The 26,767-nt window shown below is 45.7% G+C and overlaps 1 protein-coding gene across 3 annotated transcripts in view; it reads left to right on the top strand.

Moving 5' to 3' along the window:
• The window catches only part of SH3PXD2A (SH3 and PX domains 2A), a 571,414-nt gene that overhangs the window by 183,584 nt on the left and 361,063 nt on the right, over positions 1–26,767 (top strand). For all 3 annotated transcript variants that reach the window (XM_029610305.1, XM_029610306.1, XM_029610304.1), the window contains one exon: positions 19,993–20,069. In XM_029610305.1, the coding sequence (XP_029466165.1) occupies positions 19,993–20,069 (77 nt within the window). The remainder of the gene's footprint in view (positions 1–19,992; positions 20,070–26,767) is intronic.

Genomic DNA, 26,767 nt, shown 5'->3' with positions numbered 1-26,767 from the left:
TTACTCTTTCGGATAATAGAAGGACTAGGGGGCTCTCCATGAAATTAGCATGTAGCACATTTAAAACTAATTGGAGAAAATTCTTTTTCATCAACACATTGTTAAGCTCTGGAATTTGTTGCCAGAGGATGTGGTTAGTGCAGTTGGGTTTTAAAAAGGTTTGGATAAATTCTTGGAGGAGAAGTCCCTTAACTGCTATTAACCAAGCTGACCTAGGGAATAGCCACTGCTATTAGTGGCATCAGTAGTATGTGGTCTACTTAGTGTTTGAGTTCTTGCCAGGTACTTGTAGCCTGAATTGGCCACTGTTGGAAACAGGATGCTGGGCTTGAAGGATCCCTGGTCTGACCCAGTATGGCAATTTCTTATGGTCTTAGGGTATTTTGGGTCAGATTGACACACAGGAAGACGTTTTCAATCTCATGCTATCTGCATAGTGCTGAATGCATACGGCAGGCAGATAGTCAGTCTTAGGCTGGGGCTTGCGACCATAAGCCTCCTATCTTTTATTTTTATGTATGTATTTGATTTATATTCTGCTTTTTGGCATCTCAAAAGCGGATTACATTCAGTAGTGTAGGTATTTCCTTATTCACAGAGGGCTCACAATCTACATTTTTGCTGAAGGCAACTGAGGGTGAAGTGGCTGGCCCAATGTCACCACGAGTGGCAGTGGGAATTTGAACCCTGGTTCAGATCATCAGAGCACTTCCCCATCTCAACACCTTTGGGATTATTTTTCTGTGGCTCACTCTGTGTTTGAATTTTTAAATGCTACTTAACACAGCAAACCAGAAGACCAAGAAGCACAATACAGTGGAACTGCAGTTCCTGTGTGGCACTGTTGCGGAAGGATACGCTTTCCAGTTTTGATGGTTCACAGAACTGTAATTACAGATTTTGGCTAAACATTTTAGATTCAAAAGCCTTTCTTAGTTTTCTTATCATTTTTCTCTTGTCTTTGCAGATATATATATATATATTTTTTTTTTGCACAGTCTAAAATGTATTTATGTAACTCCTCAGTTTAGAAATGGCAGAAAATCCTATCAGAAACACAATAGTTCCCATTCTCTCATTTCCCCTCTGGCGTGAACAGAGCTCATCAAGCAGGAAGGGAAAAAAAGGAGGAACACAGGGTGCCCTGCTGTCGTATTGGCTTAGGACATTTATCCTCTTTAGAGGGGAATAAGTGGTCAGTGCATGTTTTCTCTGGTTTGAAAGGGCTTTGGAGTTGTGCTGGGCAGATGGAAACAGCTTTGCCTTGGTGGCAGGACTCTTCTGTAGGAAGCAGGCTTTTCAAAAGGGCCATAAAACTCGCCGGAATCCAAAAGGAAGGGCAGCAAAGCCTTTCAGAGTATTTAGACCAGCACTTCCTAACCTTGACAGGATTAGTTGGGGGAGGACAGAGTTGACTGGTTGGTAGATCACATTTGAGACACATGGTAGGATCAAAAGCATGCAGTGAGATTGCCAATGTGAAAGGAATGTTTTTGAGATTCGGAGAAAGCCGATGCTCAGGGTTGCAGCTCCGAGTGGCAGTGACTGGCTAAAGAGAGAGAGAGAGAGCTCCTTTGACTGAAAAATTGTACTCGTTGGGACTTAGCATTAGGCAGAACAGCCTAAAGTGAAATGTTGACCTAGAATGGCAGCTAGAGCTGACTTCTTGTCTTTGGTCAGTAGAAAACAAGTTATCTGTGTTATGGTTTCCTCAGTACTGAAGAAATTTCAGATAATGCCCTGTATATTTTACTGAATTCTTATTTTCCTAAAACCCGGAGCCATTATCTTTTTTTACATGTATTGCCTGTATAAGTATAATGGAGTCACCGAGATGATCTTTCTGTTGACTTCCTTGTCGCCACAGGCACTGGTAGATGAGGTCATGGGAAGTAGGCATGTAGTAGAGTGTCTGACACTTCACAAGGTATTTAATTTTGAATCTGTTTGGTAAGTTTACTGTAGGAAGGGGTAAGTCCCTTTCTGGAAAACGTCAACAGTTATCAGTGCAATGCCCTGGCTGGCTGTAAAATCCACAAGGTTGAAATTTGCTGGTATTAAAAGTAGTACTGGCGGGATGGATGAGAAGGTGCGGAAACTTTTAACGAAGTGAATCGTTTCCGAATAAAGATAATTTGTTTCTGCATAACAAGCCTGAGAGCCCAGAGAACTTGGTTAGATGTTGCAGTGTGCGTCTTAACTTCCTAAAGACGCTGTCAGTTTCCGCAATTGACATTTCTAAAAGAAATCTAAATTCTTCAAATTCTATTCTTCCAGTCTTAAGAGCGTACTGTAGGCCTTCAATTTTGAAGAAGGGTTCTCTAATGCAAGAAGTCTTTTTGTCCTCTGCTGTACCCCATTACCCCTGTGCTGCCGCATGGAAGCCAGTGTAAGTCCGTGCAGAGTTGTCACTGTTGGAGGTGCTGGGACGCTGCATTCATTTTTTTTCCCTACAGCGAGTGCATCGTATGTATCGACCTTACCGTCTGCAGGCGTCAGCTTAAAGTCCCCCAGAAGAATTATTTTATCTTATCATCTCAGTTTTATAAACTGCCGGTTCCATACATTGCTCCATTCACTCTCGATCATTTTTGGCCGCAGGCGGGCACAAGGCGGGAAATATTTGTGTTCTGCTGTGTAACAGCTGGAAAAATTCACCAGATATTTGGCCAAAATAAAAGGAAAAAAAATACAGTTCCGACTGGGTTTGGAGCCCGTGGTTGCAGGGTTCCAGGAGGATTCCTGGTGCACAGTCCCGACTCCTCCCCCAGCAGTGATTGGAGTAAAGTCAGTAGGGAGGGAGATACGAAATGGGGGAAGGTGCTTGGTGCCAGATTCCAGTCCCAGTGTCCCATAAAGCTGAAAGGAGCAGGAGACGAGTACCAGGTCCAAAAAAAAAAAAGAGAGAGAAAATTTCCCATGCCACCCAGAGACAAGAACTGGGTCAGACCAAGGATCCATCAAGCCCGGTATCCTGTCTCCAACAGTGGCCAAGCCAGGCCATAAGTACCCGGCAGGATCTCAAGGGATAGACAGATTTCAAGCTGCTTATCCCAAGAATAAGCAATGGATTTCTGCAGCTCCACCTAATGGTTTATGGATATTTTCTCCAGGAACTTGTCCAAACCTTTTTTAAATGCAGCTACATTAATAGTTTTAGCCACATCCTCTGGCAACAAATTCCAGAGCTTAATTATGTGTTGAGTAAAAAAATATTTTTTCTTAGTTTTAAATGTTAATTGTATCACCTTTGTCCTTTTTGAAACAGTAAACAACTGATTAACATTTACTCCTTCCAATTTGATAGGCCTCTATCATCATATCTCCCCTCAGCAGTCACTTCTCCAAGCTGAAGAGTCCTAACCTCTTTAGCCTTTCTTCACAGGAGAATTGTTCCATCCCCTTTATCATTTTGGTCACCCTTCTCTGTACCTTTTATTGAAACATACACAGGCCTTTTATCTTATCTGTCTCTGGTAATCCTCAGAGGCAGGAGGAGGTGCACCCAGAGTACTACCACAGCCCTGCAGCTCCTGTAATTTACTGTGGGAATGAATTTTCCACTTTTAAAGTTTTTTTGGGTTTTGTTTTTTTTTGTAAAATAGAAACTGCAACTCTACTAAACCCTTTTTTTTTTTTTTTACTTTTCCAATGACATCCCTAGAATAAAGTTAAGTTCCTTCTGTTTTTTAAACACTGGCTAAACTTTCTCATGTAAAAACTGCTTTTAAAGGGCTCCTTTTGCTTTTTCTGGTAGGATTGGCAGTAGTTACTTTAAAAAAAAAAAAGCTTTGGTATAACATAAGTCTACAGCTTGCACGCCATCTCTTTTACCCCAACCTAATCCTACTTTTCCTTTCTTTCACAACTTTCTTTCAGTCATTCCTTATATCTCGCACATTCACAGTGAAATCTATTAAAAAATAATAATAATGGTCTGGTGCACTTTTAGCAGGATTCAGTAGCAGACTATCATCAGTGTAGCCAACATAGTGAAGACAGGTTTCCAGGAGGTCACTTGTTCTCAACCACTGCCCCAGTAGACTGATGGGTACTAGCAGCATAGCGCTGTTCTGCATCGACAGACGGAACAGCTAATAGCAGGAGGAGAAATCTGTCATCACCGGCAAATACTTACAGAGAAGGACACAGCATTACAATCAAGCATTACTTCAGGCTTTTTTTGTTTTTTTTTTTAATAAAGACACAATCTGCTATGCTTTTACTTGAAGCCTTTAAGTACCTTTCTGCTTAAAATGTTTCTAAGTCTCAAATTTGCGTGTATTGAACCCATGAAGAATGAAACACATTGAATTTTGCATGCCCCTTGCACTTGGGATTTTCTCAGCTGAGTATTCTGGAAACTGTCATTGCACGCGAGGTAACTCACGTTAGCAGCCAGGCGGCAGCAAAAAAACAAAAACAAAACTGAGTATCATTTTGTCTCCATCTAGTGGCCAGGCCTTATGGTGCTTTCCAGTTAGCCAGGCCGCTGTTTTCCTGCTGTAATCTGTACAAAGTGTGACCTGCCCCTCGTGTGCGGCCTAGTACCACATGGAACCAGATAAGTGCAATTTAGCATTTCTGCTGGACGGCATTAGAAAGGCTGGTCCGACACCAGCTCTGCGGAACTGCCCTGGATCGTTTCATGGAGCCTGTAAAGTGATGCCGTCATGGGGGGGGGAGGTATGGGATGTTTAACTGTATGTTCTTACCTCCCAGGAGGTACAAACAGTGAGAACAATCAGCTACCCCTGGGACAGAAACAAGAAGACAGATCAGGATTCCAGGAAGGGAAGCATTCTGCAAACCCAGGCCTAGAGGTTTCGCTTCACTTAATATTTGTGGTCAACTTTCAAGTACAAATTTATTTTTTAGAATAAGTGGCATTTTACTTTCTTTTGGCACTTTCGGTTGAAGCCTTTGACGATCAATGCTCCTGTGAGAATTTCAAGGGTAGTTCTGGATTAGAAGGTCAGAGTTTAACTACCAGTAAATAACAGGATCAGGCCAGAGATTTTCATTTAACTCTGACAGGTCATGTCTGTGAGATCTGCCTACCCACAGGCAACATAAAAGCATTGTTGTAAGGAGGATCAAATTCACAGACTTGTGTAGTCTAGCAGTGTATATGCAGTCATACAAGGTATTGTTGCATCAACAGGAAGTAGAGTGGTGCTGTTAAGGATTAATCACTGTCTTCATTGATCTTACTATTCAACCGTGACAACTGTTAAATCAACATAGTTCCTTACTGTATCAATACACTGATCAATACACAGATTTCAGTATCAAACATTCATTTCTTAATTGTTTTGCACCAAATAACTGTTACTAGTTTTTTGTTTGTTTTTTTTCCATAAAATATGTAACCCCTTTGCCCATAACGCACACACTTTTGGGGTCTCTCCTCAGTGATTCTTGGGGTACACTCGATACCAGAGCTAAGTTTCCGTTATCGCAATGTCTTTCTTTCAGATCCCTGGCTAGAGGGTTCTCCATGGGGTGGGGAGGAGGGGTAAACTTCCTAGGCCTTGAGTGAATGACAAGGCCTCAAGGATAGTTGCACAGATTGTAGAGCCTGATACAGCTGTGATAAGTCTCCCTGGGAGCTCAGTTAATGTGAAGAAAGCAGACTGTAGCTGTGACAGCAGTTGTAGGATGAGTGGGAAGGTGAAAGGAAAAATAAGAGGTGACAATGCGATGCCTTCTCAGAAGTTTGTAGGAGGACTCAACCTGAGCTGTTAGCTTGCAGGAGTCCGTCCCCAACTAAAAAACCCTCCAGGAAGTCCCAGGAAGTCAAAGGACCAATAGGAAAGGAGGAAGCACACAGAGAGAGAAGGCAAGATGGGAATAGGTCAAATTAGGAATTTTAAAGTATTTAAATAGCAATTAACGATAACCATTTGGGGAAAAGAGCTTTATACCCTGCAGAAATCTTAAGCCAAGTGATACCAAGTGTTGGAGACAGCATGTCTGTGTATGTATGTGTGTGTTTCAGCATGTGTGTGTATATGTAAGAGGTGAAAGATAAGACTGTAACAATCCCCCTCCTCTCTCCTGCTAATCCACAACAATGTCAGGGCATCTGGAATTCGAAAGATCCCAGATTCATACAGCAGGGGTTTTAAGTACTGGGTGGTGTGTGTGTCTACTGTTTTGAAACATATTATTGGTCTTATATGAGTTTTATATTTTTGGGCGTTATTCTTTTTGTCAGCTGTTTTGAAATATTTTTATTAGTATGGTTTTCTTCTATTGATGATTTATATTTCATGATTTTATTGTTTGATGTTTTATGAGGAATTGTAATGTTTCTATTTTTCCATTGTTGCACTGCATACATAGTCTGGGCTGTATGGATTACAGTTCAGTTTTTATCTGCACTTTTGTATTACTATTTTATGATCACTATTCTGTATTTGGTGAGGGTCTGTCTGAGTTTTGCATGTGTGATTGAAGTTAAGTAATCTGCTAATTTGTCATTTCTATATAGGGATCTGTAGAAGCTTGGTTTGTTCTGTTTTCATAATAGGAGGTTTATTGGTATTTTAGGGCCTGGTATAATGTTTGCAGGGCCACCTTTTGATAGGATTGTAACTATTTGAGTGCTGGAGGTTAGTGCTGTTTTGGAATGGGAGGTTAATTATATTGTAATTGTAATTTAGTTTGCTCATGGCTTTCTGAGGACCAAGCCCACACCCAACATGTGATACAATAGTCCTAATACCAAATGGGTTCCAAGTGTCTTTTTGGCCTTTATACATGGTTTTCTGGTTGATACCACAGCTGTGCGTGTAAATATAATACACATGCTATTGTGATATTTTTTTTACCTCAAAAGACGGTACCTTGAGTGTGTTTTTTCATGTAAAACCTTTTATTGTAAATGTATAATTTGAAATTGTGTTGGAGAAGGCCATGGTAGGGGAAGGCCAGGCACAAATCTGTAAGATTCACTTATGGCAGTGATTCTCAACCGGTGTGTTAAGACGCACCAGTCTGTCACCAAGCGTCGGCAGGTGTGTCACAGCTTCCAGTGTCCCACTGACCAGGTTGTGCCCCGGGCCGGCGGCAGCAGGAGAGGCCACCGGCGGAGCTTAACCTGCCGGCGACTGAAGAAGGAGAGGCCCATGTTTTTATTTGCGGGCAAGCGCACCTGGCATAATTTCTTCCTGTTTGGGGGGGGGGGGGGGCCATGGTGGAGCTCATCCCTTCACGGCCTAATGACAAGAGGGCCCTGTATGTGTGTGTCTGAGAGCACGTGTGTATGTGTCCATGTGAGAGCCTGGTGTGTCTGCATGATAACCTATCTGCATGATGACCTGTGTGTCTGTGTGAGAGCCTAAGTATGTATGTGTCTGTGTTGAAAGCCTGTGTCACATATAGGCTCTCACAGGCACACACACGTATAAACATAATGTATCTGTGAGAGAGAAGGAGCCTGCGTATGTGAGAGAGAGTGAGTGTGTGAGAGAATGAATGTGTTATTGTGTGTGTGATTGAAGAAATATTGTACTGCCCTACCTCCCCCAATCCATGATGATCTCAGGGTGACTGGAAATCAGAAGATCCCAGGTATGGAGAGCAGGAGATTTTAAAATCCTTATTGGTTTTAATTATTGGGTGTAATTTGATGTTTCTGCTCTTTTGAAATATTTAATTTTGGGGGAAGAAATAGAACATTTTTTGATATTTTGAAATATTTTATTGGTGTTTGAGAAATTGTGGATATTCTTATACAGTAACTGGTTTGAAATATTAATATTTTTTATGAATATGATTTTACCATTATGATTGATGTTTTATATTTCTTGATTTTATTATTTAATGTTTTATGAAGAATGGTAATGTTCCTGTTTTTCCGTTGTTGCTCTGCATGTAGAGACTGGCTTTTTCTGAGTTCCAGTTCAGTTCTCCTCATCACGTTTCTGTTTATTCTTTCTGATCTCTTTAGTCTGTATTTGGAGAGGGTCTGTCTGTGTTCTGCATATGTGACTGAGGTGAGGGCGTGTCAGTTTTTTAAAATATAGATTGCAGGAGGGAGCTGGGCTTTATTTGATGGGCCGAGACAGAGACTGAATGAATCATTGGGTGGGTGGGTGGGGGAGGTGCAGCACAGTTATTATTCATACAGGGCAGTAAAAAAAAACTTAGCACCGGCCCTGGTGATGTTTCCCTCCCTCTCCTTCATCATAGCGAGATGCAGATATTCTTCCACTAACACTGCTGCTTTTCTGTCCAGGAAGGAACAGCAGCAACGTTAGGGGAAGCTGGCAACATCAGCGACATGGCCCTTTCTTCTGCCCCCCCCCTTCCCCACGGCCCGGAACAGGAAGTGATGTACAGTGGGGGCGGGCATGGGAAGAAGAGAAGAACCCTGCTGCATAAAGTACCGGCAGCAGCGCGGGTCCAGACCCACATGAAACGCATCTGGCAATTAGCGATGGGAAAAAGAACAGAGTTAGCCCCACAGCTGATAGGATTCTTCATTCTCGGGCCGCAGGGGCTGGGGGAGGAGGCTACTGCAGCTGCCATTTGTACTGGGGAGGAGGGGAGTTCATGAGTTGAGAGCAAGCCTGAGGGGGAGAGAGCATGTGTGTAAGAGAGAACGTGAGTGATTGAGAGACAGACTGCTCAGGGAGGTGGCTGGTGTGTGTGTAGGAGACAGATTGGTCAGGGAGGTGAAAGGTATGTGTGAAGGACAGAGGCTGGTATTGAGTACTAGGGAAAGAGAGAAATGGAGGGAGGAGGATAGAGGGAGGGCAGATTGAGAGGGCAAAATCAGGAGAGAAGATGACTCTTGGGATAGTGACCTAAGGTGAAACAGGATTAAGAGTGGACGGGAGATGGATGGCTCTGGGAGAGATGGTAAGAGGTGGGAAAGGGGACACAGCCAGCTGAGTATGTCTGACTAGGGGAGAGGCCCAGGGATCATTAGGCAGGTGGGGGGTAGAGGGAAGCTGACTGTGTGGTGCTGACACAAATGGTTCCTGTTGGCACCACAGGGCTCAGGCAGCAGTACACGTGCAAACCCCGCAGTGGTTGGGGGAAGCAGCACCTTGTGGGGCAGAGGGAGAGAGGACAATGCGGCGTGGGATGCAGGAAACATCTGAAGGGGGGAAGCCTGCTGTGGGATGCTGGTGGTGGAGGAATCGTCTGCAGTGCAGAAGGCAGATTCTGCTGGGGGGAGAGGGAAGGTACAGCATTGGTTAATTGTTGGTGTGGGAGGTACCTGGAAGGGCATTTGCTGACCAACACCCCCCCCCCCCCCGGCCCGGCTGTGACTGTCTCCGTACACCACTGTATCCCGCCCCTCCCCCAATGATCACACTGACCCGACGGTTTGGCCTGTGTAAAACTGACAAAAGTCCTTTCAGATAAATGAACCCAGCTTCCGCTGCAGGGTGCTTGGCTTGGTTATAGAGAGTCCCCAGACCAGGATCTGCCAGAACCGCTTTGCCATAAATCCAGGCTCTGGTTTTTGCTGTGCGGTGGCGCAGTCTGCACCGAGAGAACATGAGGGAGGAAGGGAATGACCTCCTGAGCTTTATTTATAGGCTTCTTCTCCATTTAAGGAATACATTTAAGCCTCATCGCATCCTGCGGCTATTTCCTACCCTCTGTTGATCGTAATTTTTATTTTTCCTTATATAAGTTTTCCTGGGTGTTTATCTTGTCTCTTCTGTTTCAGTCTCTCGCTGTTGTGTTATGTTCCAGACGCTGCCAGGGCGCGAGCTTCCCTGTAAAAAAAAAAAACCCCACCTTTTACAAAACCCGGAACACTTCCGAAGAGCTGCTTTTATTTAATACTGTTTTGGGCCACCGGCGTTCTTGTCTCCAGCCTAAAGCAGCCGAGCCGTTTCAGTCGGCGGAGGGCCCCGCTGTCGAGTGTGTGATGTTGCTCACGGGCATAAAAATGAATTGCAAACCTCAGAGATGAGCGAGAGGGGGAGGGAAAAAAAGAGAAAAGATTTTTATTTTCTGGGTGCCCTTTCTGCAGCCACTCTTTGATTGGCTGGTCTATAATTTAAACCAAAGCCTGCAGCCCCCCTCAAAAAAAAAAAAAAAAAATGGTTGTTTTAATTGAAAGCAGCCTCGTAACTGTAAGGATAAGTCATATTTTTATTTTTTTTTCAAAGTAAGTTTCCTCAGTGCTACTACTATGTAGCATTCTGCACCCTGTTTGGCAGGCTCCACGCTGGTTGGGAACCTCTCCAGCTACATAAGCCGCTGGTTTATGTTTCCGTGGCTGGGCCGGAGGGGAGATGTGGGAATCAAAACAAGTCGATTGGGGAAGAAGAGTTCTGGGATCGTTTTCATACTGTGTCCTTCCTTTCCAGTTTTACAGTATAAAATGCAGCTGAACTTTTTCCCGTATGTTCGGATGGGCTGCTGCAGCTCATGGGCCAGAGGGTGAACGCCTGTTTGCCTGCTGGGAAAGCTGAAGGTGCCCGTGCCGACGCGCCGCCCTGGGGATGTGTGCACGGCGGTTTAGCAGGAAAGCCAGGTTAATGCGGGGGCAAGGGACGGGGGGGTGGGTTTCGTGTAGGCACCTCTCTGCCCTCTAACCCACTGCTGGGGGAGCAGCTGCGCTAGTACAGGCTTGGCTGATAGGCTCCCGGTGAGCGGTTACTGCGCCGCCGACGCGGGAACTCGGAGCTCCTGGCGCCAGATGTGCACCGGCCTGCAGAATTGCCTCTGCTGCTATCACAAGTGCCAGGCCAGGCTTTCTTAGGCCATCCTGTTCCATGAGCGTCAGTCCGAAGGCCCAGAGAATGGAGGATGGGTCAGCGTCCAGGCCCCAGATTTCCCACTAGCTGAACTAGGTAGCTGCCTCCCACGTCTCGGCAGCATTTCCTCACCAGCACTGTTCAGCCGGAGTGGCAGTGCCCCAACAGACTCCTCCCCCCCCCCCCCCCCAGAAGTGCAGGGGGCTCATGGTCCGTGCCATTCGGAGTGCTGTAAGCTATGGTGGCCGCTGGCCTGTGCCCCTGTGTCTTTAAGTGGGTGGGTCTGATGGGGGCACTGCCACTCAGGCTCACTGGCGCTTGTGAGAAAGCGTCACCGGGACAGAGGAAGAGGTACCCGTTTCAGCCCGGCACTTCTTGGGAGGAGCACCCCTCCCCTGCTCCTGTGCCTGTGGCCCTGTAAAGCAAAATTGCTTACCTTGTAATAGGTGTTATCCCAGGACAGCAGGATGTAGTCCTCACATATGGGTGACGTCACCGATGGAGCCCTAGCGCAGGAAATCTTTCTGTCAAAGTTTCTAGAAACTTTTGACTGGCCCTGTGAGGCCACTGAGCGTGCCCAGCATGCCATGATATTCTCTGCCACAGGTGTCTCTTTTCAGTCTCGTATGTAGCAATAAGCTTTGGCAAAAAATAAAATAATAAAATGTATGAGACCCAACTCTGCGGGGTGGCGGGTGGGTTCTGTGAGGACTACATCCTGCTGTCCTGGGATAACACCTATTACAAGGTAAGCAATTTTGCTTTATCCCAGGACAAGCAGGATGCTAGTCCTCACATATGGGTGAATAGCGAGCTAGAGGTTGAGTCATTTTGTAGTGAAGTAACACTGAAGTATTGTTGTTGAAAATGAGTCAGCCGAAAATCACAGCAGATTGGATGTAGAAGGAGTTGGGATTAAACTGGAAACAAGTTCTTTAAGACAGATTGTCCATAGGCTGAATCTTGTCATCCCTGTTTGTCCAAACAGTAATGAGCTGCAAAGGTGTGAAGAGAACTCCATGTTGCTGCTTTACATATGTCAAGAATTGGCACTGAACGATAGTGCGCTACTGAGGTTGACATTGCCCTTACTGAATGTGCCTTTACTCGCCCTTGGAGAGGAAGGCCTGCTTTTTCATAGCAAAACTATATGCAATCTGCTAGCCAACTGGATATAGTATGTTTACCCACTGCTTTTCCTGGTTTGTTTGGATCATAAGATACAAAACGTTGAGTGGATTTTCTGTGGAATGCAGTGCGGTTTATGTAAAATGCTAGTGAACGCTTACAGTCCAAGGTATGTAAGGCTGTCTCTCCTGGATGGGAATGAGGCCTTGAAAAGAATGTGGGTAAAACTATGGATTGGTTCAAGTGGAATTCCGTAACTATTTTGGGAAGGAATTTTGGATGAGTACGGAGAACCACTCTGTCATGTAGGAACTTGGTATAAGGTGAGTACGTGACAAGTGCTTGCAACTTGTCACGTACTCACAGGAACCCTGCCTCCCAACCTTCAGGAAGAGACTTAAGACTTGGCTCTTCAAACAAGCTTTCCCGGACTCCAACTAATGTCCTTCAACTTCAAGCTCTATAATACAACCAGCTCATTTAACTGTTCGTTGTAAATATTTAAAATGCTATTAACCTTTTCTTTTTCCTTCCTCTCCCAGTTTAAGCATCCCTGTTTTTTGTAACTGCTTTCTTCCGCACTACAGTTCCAGTTTGTTTTTTCTTTCTATGCACCACTGTTTTAATGTAAACCAGCATGATGTGATTTTATCATGAATGCCGGTATATAAAAACCTTAAATAAATAAATAAATAAATAAATAACTCACTAACCCTTCTAGCTGATATAATGGCTATGAGGAAGATAGTCTTTCATGTGAGAAATTTAAAATCACATGAATCTATGGGTTCAAAAGGGGAACGCATGAGTCTTGCTAAGACCAGATTCAGGTCCCATTCTATGACTGGTGGCCGAATTGGTGGTTTTAGATGCATTAAACATCTCATAAACCTACTGACAAGAGGTTGAGTGGAAATAGGTGTATCTCTTACCTTGTCATGGTAGGCTGAGATTGCACTTAAATGTACCCGTACGGACGAAGTCTGGAGACTAGAGTCTGAAAGGTGGTATAAGTACTCTAGTAGAGAAGTAGTGGGGCAAGCAAAAGGGTCAACTTTTTTCTGCCTACACCACAAAGTAAACAGTTTCCATTTCAAAGAATAGTTCTTACGTGTGGAAGGTTTACGTGAAGCTAGAAGCACTTGAGATACATTGGTTGGAAGATTGAGTGGCTGTAAGATCAAGCTTTCAACATCCATGCTGTCAGGGATAGGGATTGAAGGTTGGGATGGCGCAACCGACCCTGATCCTGAGTTATGAGAGTGGGAGCTAGTCCCAGATGAATTGGATCCTTGTCTGAGAGGTCTAGAAGTGTGGGAAACCATACTTGTCGAGGCCAATACGGGGCTATGAGTATCATGGACCCCTTGTCCTGTTGTAGCTTCACTAGAGCTTTGGTTATGAGCGGTATTGGAGGATACACGTATAGAAGGCCTGAGTTCCAAGGACGAGCCAAGGCGTCCTTGGCTGGCTGGTTCTTCTGTTTGTGAAGAGAACAGAATATGTCCACTTTGTGATTCAGATGTGACGCAAAGAGGTCTATTGTCGGTTGACCCCAACGTTGAAAGATCCTGGTCACTACTGAGGGATCCAGGGACCATTCGTGTGGTTGGATTTGATGACTGAGGCGATCCGCTAGTACATTTTGAATGCCAGCCAGATAAGTGGCCCGGAGAAACATTGAGTGTGTTAGGGCCCAGGCCCAAATCTGTGCAGCTTCTTGACAAAGGAGATACGAGCCCGTACCTCCCTGTTTGTTGATGTACCACATGGCTACTGTGTTGTTCGATTGGATTAGAACAGTCTTGTATGAAAGGCAGTCCTTAAATGCATGTAGCGCATAACGTATAGCTCGAAGCTCTAGGAAATTTATTTGAAATGTTGCTTCAAGTGTTGTCCAAGTCCCTTGTGTTTGGAGATTGTCTATGTGAGCTCCCCAACCCAAGGTGGATGCATCTGTAGTTAACGTTATCTGTGGGACTGGTTGCTGAAAAGATAGGCCTTTGTGCAAGTTCTCCATGTTGGTCCACCAAAGTAGAGATGATCTTAGTTGGTGGGTCACTTGAATTGGATAATGTAGTGGTTGAATGGCTTGGATCCATTGTGATCTTAATGTCCATTGGGTAACTCTCATGGCGAGCTGTGCCATAGGAGTGACATGAACTGTGGAGGCCATATGGCCTAGTAAAGTTAGAAGGTTATGAGCTGTCATTTGTTTCTGTAAGTAAATGGATCTTGCTAGTAGAGTAAGTGTCTTTGCTCGGTCTACAGGTAGAATGGCCTTTGCTAGATTGGTGTTCAATTCTGCTCCTATGAATTGAAGCAGGTGAGTTGGAGCGAGATGGGATTTTTGATAATTGATGAGAAATCCCATGGAGTGAAGATGGGCAATTGTTCAAATCAGAGAAGCGAGAGCTCCTTGCTGAGATTGACTCCTGATGAGCCAGTCGTCCAGATATGGGAAAACATGGACACTTTACTTGTGCAAGTGTCCCGATATTGCTGCCAGACATTTGGTGAAGACTCTGGGAGCAGATGCCAGTCCGAATGGCAGAACTCTGTATTGGAAATGTTGATGGCCCACCATGAAGCGCAGATATTTGCGATGAGGAGGGAATATGGGAATGTGAGCGTAAGCGTCTTGAAGATCCAGAGAACAAAGCCAATCTCCTGTTTGAAGTAGTGGAAGCATGGTGCCTAGAGAAACCATGCTGAAGTTTTCTTTTTTCAGAAATTTGTTGAGATTTCTGAGGTCTAGGATGGGACGTATGCCTCCGGTTTTCTTTGCAATGAGGAAATACTGGGAGTAGAATCCTCTGCCCTGCTGAGTCCGGGGCACTGGCTGTACAGCCCTGGCTCTCAGAAGGATGGATAATTCTACTTGTAGTTGAATTAGTTGAGAATTTTGTTGTGGGAAGAAACTTGGTGGAGATTCCATAGGAATTGAGAGGAAATTTAGTTTGTAACCCCGAGAGACTATGGAGAGTACCCATTGGTCTGATGTTATGTTTAGCCAATGTGTATGAAAATGGGATACTCTTCCTCCCACTGGCAGGTCTGGTCGAGGATTTAGGGGATGGACTTGTTCTCTGGTCTGTATTTCAAAAGCCCGCCGCTGGGCCTGTCTGTGCAGGAGGTTGCGGGTAGGTAGGCCTAGGCTGTCTGGCCTGGGACTGTTGTTGTGGTCTAGTTGACCTACCCCTAGAAGTTTGGGGGTAGTATCTTCTTGGCCTATAATAAGAACGTCTAGTTTCTCTACGAGGTAGGCGACGAGAAGATTGTGTAGAGGGATCTTGTGGTATTTGAGACAATTGACCTAAAGTCTCTGTGTGGTCTTTAAGCTGTTGTACTGCTTCTTGGACCTTTTCCCCAAACAAATTGTCGCTGACACATGGTAGGTCCACAAGTTTTTCTTGGACCTCAGGCCTGAGGTCCGAGGCCTTTAGCCATGCCCATCTACGGGCGCTGATTCCAGCTGCTGCTGCTCTGGAAGCTGTCTCAAAGTTGTCAAAGACCGCCCTGACCTCATGCTTTCCGGCTTCTAGGCCTTTGCTGACTATGGCCTGTGCTGGTTCCTGGAATTGTGTAGGCAAAGAAGTAATAAATTCCTCCATTTGCTTCCATAGGTTCCTCTGATATTGTGTGATATACAATTGGTAAGCAGAGATCTTTGTGTTCAAGATGGCACTTTGATACACTTTTCTGCCTAATGAATCGAGAAACCTATGGTCCTTACCAGGTGGAGTTGATGAGTGTGGGTGCACATGTTTTGACTTTTTCTGTGCAGACTCTACTACCACAGACTGGTGTGGTAACTGTTGCTTCTGATAACCTGGAGCTGTCTGCACTAAATAGGTCGTGTCCAAATGCTTATTTACTGCTGGGACAGAAGATGGATGCTCCCAGATGCGACGTTGAAGATCCAAGAGGACCTCATGGATTGGAATAGCCAACTATTGTTTAGGTGGGTCTACAAACTGTAGAACTTCTAGAGTTTGCTGCCTGGTATCTTCTTCTGCTGTTAGTTTGAAGGGAATGGAGTCAGCAATATCCTGTATGAATGTGGAGGAAGATAAATCTCCTGGAGGTGATTTTTTTCTCTGGTCTGGAGGTGAAGGTTCAGACATGAATCCCTCAGAAGACGTTACAGACTGCTGGTCATCCCACGTGTCATCTCGGTCATCTCTATAAGGAGACCTTGGCGGAGATCTGAGAGGGTAGTGAAGGCCTGAAGGGCCTGGCTGTGGATCATCGGAGGAAAACAAATTTGAAGAGTCCTGAGGCTTTGTTGTTGGCAGGTTATCGATGACATTTTGATATCTTTGTAAAAGACGTCGATAGAATGCGAGATCCTGTACTTCAGGAGGCTCAGATGATGGTTGCCTCGATGATGCAGTGGTTGTCATTGATGTAGTCGTTGGTGGAAATGTTCTGGAAGACTTCGACGTCGTTGGAATCGAGATCGGCATCAAAGAGCCCGATGGTATCTGGGTGAAGATGGACGTCGATGACGTGATGAGTCTCGGTGTCGTAGTGATCGAGTCCATCGTTGTCCTCGGTGCCAAAAAAGGCACCGGCATCGGTGGGCCCACCGGCATCGGTAATACAACCGGCATCGATGCTGGTGGCATCGGCATCGGCGGAATCGCCGGAGGTGCTAGATCCTTTAAAGCCTGAATGACCACTTGTCTGATGAGATCAGACAATTCCGGCTGTACAACTGATGGAACCAGAGCAGTTGTAAGCGCTGGCGGAGGCTGCGATGATGGATCCTGTGCAGAAGTCTGCGGAGGATCTGGCATCGATGGAGGCAAAGGCCCAGGCGCTGAGGGGACCGGTATTTCCTAGGTCCGTGGCCGCTTTGCCGTTGATTCCTCCTGGGACGTCGATGCGGATGACGATGCTTTGACTTAAGTTGGTCGGTCGACTTCGTCGATGCTGTGGCCAATGGCGAGGACGGACGATCACCGGATCCATCCGGGCGAGGTTTTTTAAAGTAAGGCTCGTTTAGTCACTCCAGCTGGAGACGACTTTGATGATTTTGAAGGGGAAGGAATCAGTTGTAGTTGGAACAAATGTTCCATTTTTTCCTGCCTAGCCTTTCGCCGTCATTTCAGCGCATTTAGGACAAGTATTCGCGTCGTGCTTTTCACTGAGACAGAGAACACATTCAAGATGTGGGTCGGTGATCGACATGGTTCTGTTACATATAGGGCATTTTTTGAAGCCCGTAGCCATGTTGCTATCGACGGCCGTCGAAAAAGAATGGGAATTTGTGAGAAAAAATTTCCAAAGATGGGAAATAGAGACCGAGGTACTCACCAGCCGGTGAAAGGGAACCCTGAGAGACCGCTATGAGAGAGAATATTCGAAAAAATATGACTTTTTAGTCAGAGAAGGTTGTGAATAACTCGCAACGGCTCCTGTCCTGTGATGCCTGTAGCAGTGCGGAAAAGCGAAGACTGAAGAGAGACACCTGTGGTAGAGAATATCATGGCATGCTGGGCATGCTCAGTGGCCTCACAGGGCCAGTCAAAAGTTTCTAGAAACTTTGACAGAAAGATTTCCCGCGCTAGGGCTCCGTCGGTGACGTCACCCATATGTGAGGACTAGCATCCTGCTTGTCCTGGGATAAAAGTAAAATCTGGGCCCGTCAGTGTCCTTCTGATCTAGATGTACTGGCAGCTGTACTGTAAAATTACTCTGTATAACCAGTGAAGAACATTTGAATGTACCCAGCTTTCCAGTTGTTTTATATTGCATTAGCATGTACTAAATGACGTAAACATTGGAAGTATACCACGGTATAAACTCATTCACGCGTTCTGTTCCTGGCTCTCTTCGGTTTCTGTGTGTGCCCTGAGCTCGTTTTCATTTAGAACGTTTCATCAGAGGAAATCACAAAATACGTTTTCACGGCAGGAAAGAAAGAATGGCGCTCTACAGAGGAATCAACAGAACCCAGGTAGAAAGCGGAAGATTACGCAACGGTCCCCCCCACTACCACCACCACCCAGAGATCGCTGGGGGATCCACAGCTGCTTGGCTTTTATAGAAGACAGCACAGGCGCAGGCACTGCTGAATCAACAAAGGCCGAAGCTCTGCTTACTCCCCACCTGGCTCTCCACAAGTCGCTGTGCTCTCCCGATTACAGAAGAGTGATACGGGTGGTGTTTATCTTGGAGGGTGCAGAACAACAAAAGCCCGTTGCTGTTAAATACCCCTTTCATCCAGTGACAGCTCGAGAATGGAGCAGGCTGGCGGTGCTCTGAGCCGTTCCTTTATGTGGCATTTTATCGAACACAGAGGCACCAGACCTTTCTATTTATTTCTTTTTTTTCTTTTTTTTAAAGAAACAAAGCCATCCCGTCTTTCGTGCCCCTGTTTGCTAGGACTGATGCGCACACCCCGTCAGGAGACAGGCTGCCTCTTTCTCTCTCTCTCTGACCATTCACCTCCTGCCACAGATTAGCAAAGCACTGATAATGTCCTATCACCAGCCCAGCTTGTAAAGGATCAAATGCCCAGGAACACAAGAGGAAACATATCCAAGTCTCTGGCTGTAGATGCGTGCATATTTATGCCTAGGCTCACTCGTATGTACTCATCAAATCTCCCATGGAAAGGCAGACAAATTGAATTTAATTTCTGATTTCTTTTCCGCCTTTCATGACTGGTCACCCACTTCAAAGCAAATTGCACTCGGATAACCATAGGTATTTCCCTGTCCCCCGGAGCGCTTGTAATTTCCTTCCTCCCATTCTATGTCTGTGGGGAAAATGCTTAGTAAATCAGATCCTAAATTTTGTTCTCGAAAGGCCCCAGAGTGTGAAGTGACTTGTCCAAGGTCCCAAGGAGCGTCGGCAGCGTTAGAGCCCTGCCTACCCTGGTTTGTAGCTCGTTGCTCTAACCACCCGGCTACATCGCCACAGCACGGCCAAGAGCAGGAATAAAACATAAACAGTAGTACGCCCGGCAAGGCATGAGATTACTTGGCTCTGTAGGATATAAACTGGGGATCCATGAGGTTTGGTTTTTTTGGGGGTTTTGGCAATGGTCCTAATGCTTTTGTCTCCCCGGTGGGGGGTCAGGTGGCAGAGCATTAACGCCCCCTCCATCCCTCAATATTGTGCAAGTTCTCAATCTGAGCAAAAATTGCAGAAGGGGCCATTTTTGGCTCCTGGCTCAGACCTTACCCTCGATTTTAGGCATAAAGAAGCTGGTTATCCGTGCTTTCTGCTGCTTTTATTCCAAGCAAGAAGTGTCGTCCCCCCCTGCTTTGGCAGTGGTTGTTACATCTTCCTATCCTCAGTGGGGGTCAGCTGGCATGTTGTACAGGTTCTCAGGGGGAGCCAAAAGGCCAAGAAAATACCATCGTCGGCTCCTGGCTCAGACCCTGTGCATGGATTTTAACCCAAAGGCCAAGAGTCGTGGTTCATCTCAGCTTCAGAGAAGCAGTCCTTGGTTCTTTAAAAAGCCTGTGGCCCAGGAGGGTTTCCATGCTTTAAATCCCGAGTTGCTTGTTGGCGCAAGCCCAGATCCTTTAGGAAGAGAACATATACTGTACCTTTGTCCTCTGACAAATATATTGCCGTATTTAATGCGCAGTGTTCTAGTAGCTGCATGGTTCCCGGAAAATACTGTTTGTTTTGCTTACAATTCATTTTATTGGTCCAACTTAAGAAGCTAAAGATGATGTGCTGCCCAACGATTGTGATCACGTAGCTCCCTTCATGAGATGGAACTCCACTCGGCGCCTTCTGAAGATTTTCCTCCGATGGGATCTCTGCCCAGCTACAGTCTCAAGATGCAAACATTTCCTTCCTTCGGCCTTGCAGTGGCTAAGGCTGACTGAAATGCCACAAAGATGTCTGCGGTAACGCGGGAGTCTCGGGGAGAGCCGAGGCAAAGCGATGCCGCTGGGGCAGAGTGAAAGCAAAAGGTGCTTTTTAAGTGCGATGTAATCCGACTCTGGGATCTGTGGGGGGGCATTCATGTAACTGGCGAATTAATTCTCTCCCCCATGCTTGCCCTGCCAGGTCTGACATCCACTTCCATGAGTTTGATGTTCTTGTAACCCGTGTCCGCCTCCCTAAATCTCATACTTTTTTTTTTTCCACTCTCTTTCAGGTAAAATCCTGTTCCGGAGGAGCCATATCCGTGACGTAGCCGTGAGGAGACTGAAACCCATCGATGAATACTGCAGGGTAGGAGCTTTTCAAACTGCGATTAAGCTGGGCTGCATTCTGGGCGCCGTTGTACAGAACCAGTTCATCAGACACTAGAAATGGGCAGCAATGTGCGCCCCTGACTGTGGAGTTTGGGGGCGGTGCCGGCAGAGTCTTAAGAGTCCACAATGAGCGGATCTGAGGTTGGGCGCTAAGAGGTTCCCTTTTCAGGCTTCTTGGTTCAACGACCAGCTCTCTTCTCTGTAAGGACACTTTGGTGCCAGTGCACTAAAGCACGCCAGTGTTTTTGCAAGCGTTAATGCTCAGTCAAAGCACTGCCATTGCATGGGACACAATGCGAGCGACGCGCGTCAATTAGTTTGAAATGATTTTTAGGTGAAATGTATGCTAAGGAGATAATCGGTCGCAAAACCAGGCAACTTAGCTCATCACCCATTCGCGCAGTGAACAAGGAGGCGCGTCAACTGCTTGGCAGAGACATAGACACGAAAAACGTAACTACCCTACAGAGAAGTGTAGTTAAAGTTTTGCAATACCATCCATAGGTTAATCATACATGTACTTTATCAGCTGGCTCATTTGCATGTCGCTAACATCGGCCGTCAGTACACATGATAAACACCACGCTTACACGGTAGTCATGGTTGATTTTAACCCCCTTTGGTATATTATATGACAGCTACCTGGCCCGTTCCAAATTACTAGCGAATAGTCAGAGGTAGAACAGGGTGTTTTGGCGGCTCGTTATATTCCCAAGTAGCTAGTGCACTGCACACGGTAATTTTGATACCTCTTCTGCTTGCATGTTAACGTTCACTAGTTACACAATGCTGCCCGTGTACACAGTGCTATATAGAAAACAGATGGTTTGTTATAAAATTCCAGACCCAAAGTTTTAGCTAATTCAGGTTAAATGATTTGCTAAAGGTCACAGTACGCTGGGTGGAGGCGCATTTTGAGCTTCAGTCACAGTAACATACTAGTGATGGCAGAAAAGGACCAAATGATCCCACCAGACTGCCCGGCAAGCTTCTTATGGCAGTGTCTGCCGCTCCGTGCAGGTTACCCCCATGTTTCTCCTAAGGGTAGCAAGGGTCGCTCCGTGCACTCCAGTTGCTAAGCCTTCAGACTTCCCGCTGTAACCTCCAGCCTCGGTTGACTTCACTTCTCCTAGCTGCACTTGACAAAGCCTCCAGGACAGACCACGTTCCTGTGAGCTGTGCACGTCTTGTTGTCACCCAGCCCCTCGGTCTTCTCTTAGATCGGACCTGGGGGTCACAGAAATGACAGAGCGAGCAGTCTGCAGTGTGTGCTGCTGCTGCTGCTGCCTGCTTCCGAGGGATCCTCAGCGTGCTCTTCTCACCTCCCTGTCGGGCGCCGCACCAGCGCAGCGGGAGTCCAGTCCTCATCACTCGCTTTGGTCTGAGATGGAGGGCTGGATTTGAATCAGGTGGCCCGCATGGTTTTGAAGGTACCGTTTTGCTTCCAAGGGCTTTCATTTCCCACAGTTTGTTGCTCCTGGGGGAATTCTGTGCACAAGAATTTAAAATTCTGCATACTTTATATTAGTTAAAAATAACACAATACAAGTAATTATTTAAAATGTAATGCAGAAAAGTTTTTACTCAAAGATGCAGAGTTTTTTTTTAAATATTTTGAGTAGAATTCCCCTAGAAGTCACTGTAAGTGTTCCACCTCTCTCCCTACTGTCCTGGCCAGGCCTCTTCTGCTCTGCCCTCTTAGGCTCCACTATTTCTTCCCTCCCCTTCCATGCTCAACTCCTTCCACTCTATTTCCACCCCCCCCCCAGCCCTCCACTCCCATAGTTTGACCCCTCTCTCATACAGGCCCTCACACAGGCTGCTTCTGTCCCTCTCATAAACACACACACCCTCATATAGGCTCCCTCTTTCTGTTGTGCCAACACACACACATGCTCCCTCTGTACCTCTCTGACACCCTCACACTGACTCCCTCTCTCTCTCGCACACACATCCTCACACAGGTTCTCTCTGTCCCACTCTCTCACACAGACTCCCTCTGTTCTTCTCTAACACACACACCCTCACACAAGCTCTCTCTCTCTCTTTCATACACATACACACCGTTAGGCTATCTCTCTCTCACACACACATAATCCTTCATTCACACATATAGGATTCCAATCTCTCACAGGCTCCCCCTCTCTCTCATGCTCACATACACAGGCACCCTCACAAGCACACTTTCTTTCTCACACACTCATGAGTTTTCTTGAGTCTGCTGTTGGGCCTACTGATCTTTGCAGCTCTGCTCGCAGCCAGCTGATCCTAAGGCCTGATCTTCACCGCAAGTGAGTTGGGCTCTGCTTGCAGCCCACAGGGCCTTTCTCAAAAGTTTGCACAAAAACTGCACAGGATGGGAATTCTGTGCAAATTCTGTGCTTTGCAGTAGCACAGAATTCCCCCATAAGTAATTTGTGTAAGGGGACAAACCCCGTGCAGAGAGCGACGTGAGATTTAGTTCAAGATGGCTCTATGGCCAGATTAGGAAAAGTGATGAGAGAGATTTTGTGGAACTTTTTTCTTTTTTGCTGCAGTTTTCTCTGATCTATTTTTTTCCCCCCACAAATTTCAGGAAATTAAAACCCCGGGGTTCCTGCTGGAAAATGAGCACAGCATGTGATTTCCAAATTGTGCATGCACACTAGGGCACAGATAGTTTTGCTCTCTTTTGCCCTACTTTTGCATCGTGGAACAATTGCAGGAGCAGTTAGCAGTGATTGCTGTGGGTGTAAGCTGCCTTTCAAATTGCAGACCTTGATTGTAGTGCTAGGATCCTTATCTGGTGCAGCAAGGAAGTGTCTCGGGTTCACTGAGCAGGCAATGCTTTATCTAAGGCTTCAGCAGTTTACTCCAGTGGGCGCAGGCATGACCTCTGACCTCTTGTGAACTGGAAGCCCTCCGCCTCTAATGCAAGTGTCTGACTTGCAGACAGCCCGGTTCAGTGAGGATCGCATCGTGAATTATGTCTGGGAATTCTAGCACGGCGCAGACATCTTTAGGGTTACGGATAGCATTAGAAGGATTTGATTGTTCTCCCCACATCCATCTGCCTGTGGGGAGACCTGTTCCCCTTACCTCAGAAGATTTAATGCAAAAGGACATTTGTGCTAAAAACTGAACATTACATGCTGTGCTTGTTTTTCACAAAATCCTTTTTATTTATTTTTTATTTATTAGCCCTAATGCTTGGCTTGACACTGATTTACACTGCTTGTGAAAAAAAGAAAAATAAAATTCCTTGCCAAGTACAAAGTACTTCATTGGACACCCACATACCAATAATTGTTCAGCAAAACCTATGCATTGGCTTTGCATTAGTGCAAAAAAATTAAAAAAAAAAAATTCCTTCCTTCATCATGCAGTAGGACTTCTAAAGAAAGTTCATCCAGTGGCTGTTTTTCCATTTTCCATTCACTGTTTACTCTCCTAAATGACTTTGAAAATTATCCTCCTATTGTAAAAGGAGGAGGGGGTGGGGAATGCTGATTTTGGTACTTAAGAAGAAGATGACTCCCATTTTTACTGCTGAACAGATCCAGGCAAATCTTCCTCTTCCCTGCTCCCTGTCCGCTTCTTTTCCAAAAGAAGGTATGGACAACACAGTTGACAAGTGATGCAGACAACTTGACGTCTTTCTTATCAGCTGGGTGCACTCTGCCTTCATGCTCCGTCTTTCTGAACTGGAAAGATCCTGCTTGTCAGCTCCGAGGAGATTTGTAATGCCTGCTGGAAGAAGAATGTCATGGAGAAAGAAAGGTCAACGAACAAGGTGTAGACGATACCTTTGCATTGGACTAACTCAATACATTTGGGACTAGCATTCAGGAGCTATGCGCACCACAGATCAGTGCAGAACAAAAATGTTACAAGAACTTATATTAGCATGACAGGCTTCTGCAGAATCCACTAGGGGCTGATAAATGCAGATTAATTAAAGTTTGGAAGGCTACCATGGGCAAATGTTCAAACTTCATGCACCTCTTAAAACGGGCTTTTCTCGATTCACAAATCCCTACCTGGTAAGCAGGCCACACACAATTTTTCTACAGGTTTTGCGGATTAGTGAATAGTTGTTAGGACAAAAATACTCTGACCAGACTTGAACCAAAGGTTGACTGGAATGGGAAATGACAAATTGAAGCTAAAGCAATTCAGAAGGGTTTGTATAGGATCCGAGGTAAACCTTGCAACCCTGCCCTACAGATTTGGTTTGGTCCTGAGGGACTCTTGAGAGTTCAGAGCAAAGAATTTTTGCATCATCCTCTCACAGCTCAACTTCTTGCTTAACCCAAGGGTGTGTAAAAAGTATGTTCCTCTTACATTTGTAGCATTGTTTGTCTTTTCCCAAAAACTTTCATCTTAGAATCTCTCTTCTTTGTATCTGGGGGCTTTTTTTGTGTGTGTGTGAATCCCTTATACGCAGAAATGATCACAGCTTCCTTCTCCCAGATTGGTGGAGGCTGGGCTGGGACAAGTGGGAGAGATCACAACCCTACAACTGGACTCTCCTTGTGTCCTGTGGAGGAGTAACACTTCATGCTGATCTCAGAGATAGCAAGAACCCATCTGCAAGTTGATCTGCACAAAGGACACTCTGGAACCTTTTGAGTTTCCCGCGCATGGAGTGGAGACTGACAAACGAGCACAGGATGGCCTACTCTATAGGGCCCTCATGTAAGTGAGGGGCCTCAGCAGGTATGGCCACAGCTGAAGAGACAACCCTAAACCTGTTCTGGGAGTACTCTTTCACACACAGCTTATGACAGTCTATAGGCAATTCAGAGACTGCATCCCAAGGAAATAGGCAACCTACAAGTCAGTGTTGCACGGACTGTTTCCAAAGACATACCAGATGAGGGGCCATCGAAAATAACAGGGGGGCTCTTCTGTTACATCAAAGACATCTTTCTCTCTGCCAGGAGACTGTATCTATCCAGACCTGCCTCAAGCTTGTTGACTATACTGAGGAGGGAGATGAAGAATGAAGTCAACAAAAGGACTTTAATCCAGTGATTCTGCAGGCTGTAGGATGATAGGTTTAGTATCAACAGGTTATAACTCCCCGGAAACCAATCAGGTGACCGAGCACCATATTTATTTCTATGCTATTGTAACCTTTGCATAAGGTGGCTGCTATTTACCACAGGGGCTGTAAAAGTATTTGTAGTTCTTTCAGGCCTGGATCAATCAGGCTAGCTCTTACACATCAATTTCTTCCCCCTCCCTCCTCAGGACCAGAATCCTTTGTTGGGTGGGGGAAGGGTTCATCCTTCGGGCCTGCAATAATCGGGGTGTCAGGCAATCTCTCTCCAGGGGAGGTAAGCTATCTTTTCCCTATGCTGTGGTTGCTGTAGGTGACAGTGAACACACAGGAGACTCTGGTGGAGTGTCCAAATAAAATACTTTACTGATGGTAACTCAGGTGAAGCTGTAGCACAGATCAAACCAATTTCAGTTCCACAGCAGGTCTTTACAGTTGTTTGTGCAAGAGTCTCTATTACCAAGACTAAGGGAATCGCTAACCCTTCAGAACTTGGATAAGTGAAACTCCCAGGTGGACAAGTGATCCTTTTGTGGGCAGGACAGCCTCTCTTGTCTTGACAAAATGCCCCATCATCTATGCAGAGAGAGTCCAAATTTCTCTCTCCCAAAGAGGTGAAGACTCCAATTTGGTGTCCTTAATAGGTGTCAAGTTGGTCTTACTCATGGTTCTCTTCTCCATCACTCTCTCTCAAATTCCCTGATGGAAGGGATCCTTTCAGGAACATGTAGCTCTTGATGTTCCTTTGCAGATAGGAATGGGCAACAAAAGTCTTCCCCCTGGCTCTTTTAATCAAAACTCCTTGTCCAAACTTTAGACCAAAAATACCAGAAGATCCTTGAATCCGGTCATCACCGTTCCTCTGGTCCCTGAAGAGGGTTGCAGAGGGACAGGTCTTCCTTATCCTGGGCACCCCAGGGACAGGGTTCTCTGTGCCCTGTACCAAGACAGCACCCAAGAGTCTTTCAAGGCCTCCCACTATGAAAATGTTCAAAACCCGAAAACAAGCCAGCGGTAAGCACAACCAGCCATTTAGTGGACTGCTAGTGCAGCCTCCAGACCTTGCTCAGGATCCCCAGGCAGGGGCTTGCTTGGATCCTCCGAACAGGCCAAAAATCAAAACCAAGAAACGCTCCTGCACTGCCACCTAATGCACAACCAACAGGAACTACCTCCAGACTCACTAAGTAGAGAGCTGCTTTACTAACCTTCCAGGGATGGCCATCCCAGCACCCTCAAAAGGAAGGGCTGAACCAATTGAAACCTTCCCTAATTACTAACTTGACTATCCAGAGCTTAAGGGAATCACTGCAAGCCTTAATGGTAATGAGCCCAGAGAGACACTACACTACCATTTTATATCTCCACAAAAATCACGTAAACCCCCCCCCCCCCCCTTCAAAAAGAAGCTGGTAATTTATCAAAACAAAAACAAAGATAATGAGCAATCTCTAAAGGTTTTATATATCAGATCCTCACTATTTAAATGTATGTGTTAAAACTGTGAGGATTCATTTTACGGAGAAAACCACTCAGCTTATAATCAGAGTCCCAAATTTCCAGTCATAACTCACTGCCCAAAAGCATTCAAACAATTTTCCATATTTAAGTAAACGCCAACATTTTCAGAA

This window comes from Rhinatrema bivittatum, chromosome 7 (genome assembly GCF_901001135.1).
Source record: "Rhinatrema bivittatum chromosome 7, aRhiBiv1.1, whole genome shotgun sequence".
Taxonomy (NCBI): Eukaryota; Metazoa; Chordata; class Amphibia; order Gymnophiona; family Rhinatrematidae; genus Rhinatrema; species Rhinatrema bivittatum.
This window is presented reverse-complemented; position numbering and strand designations above follow the sequence as displayed.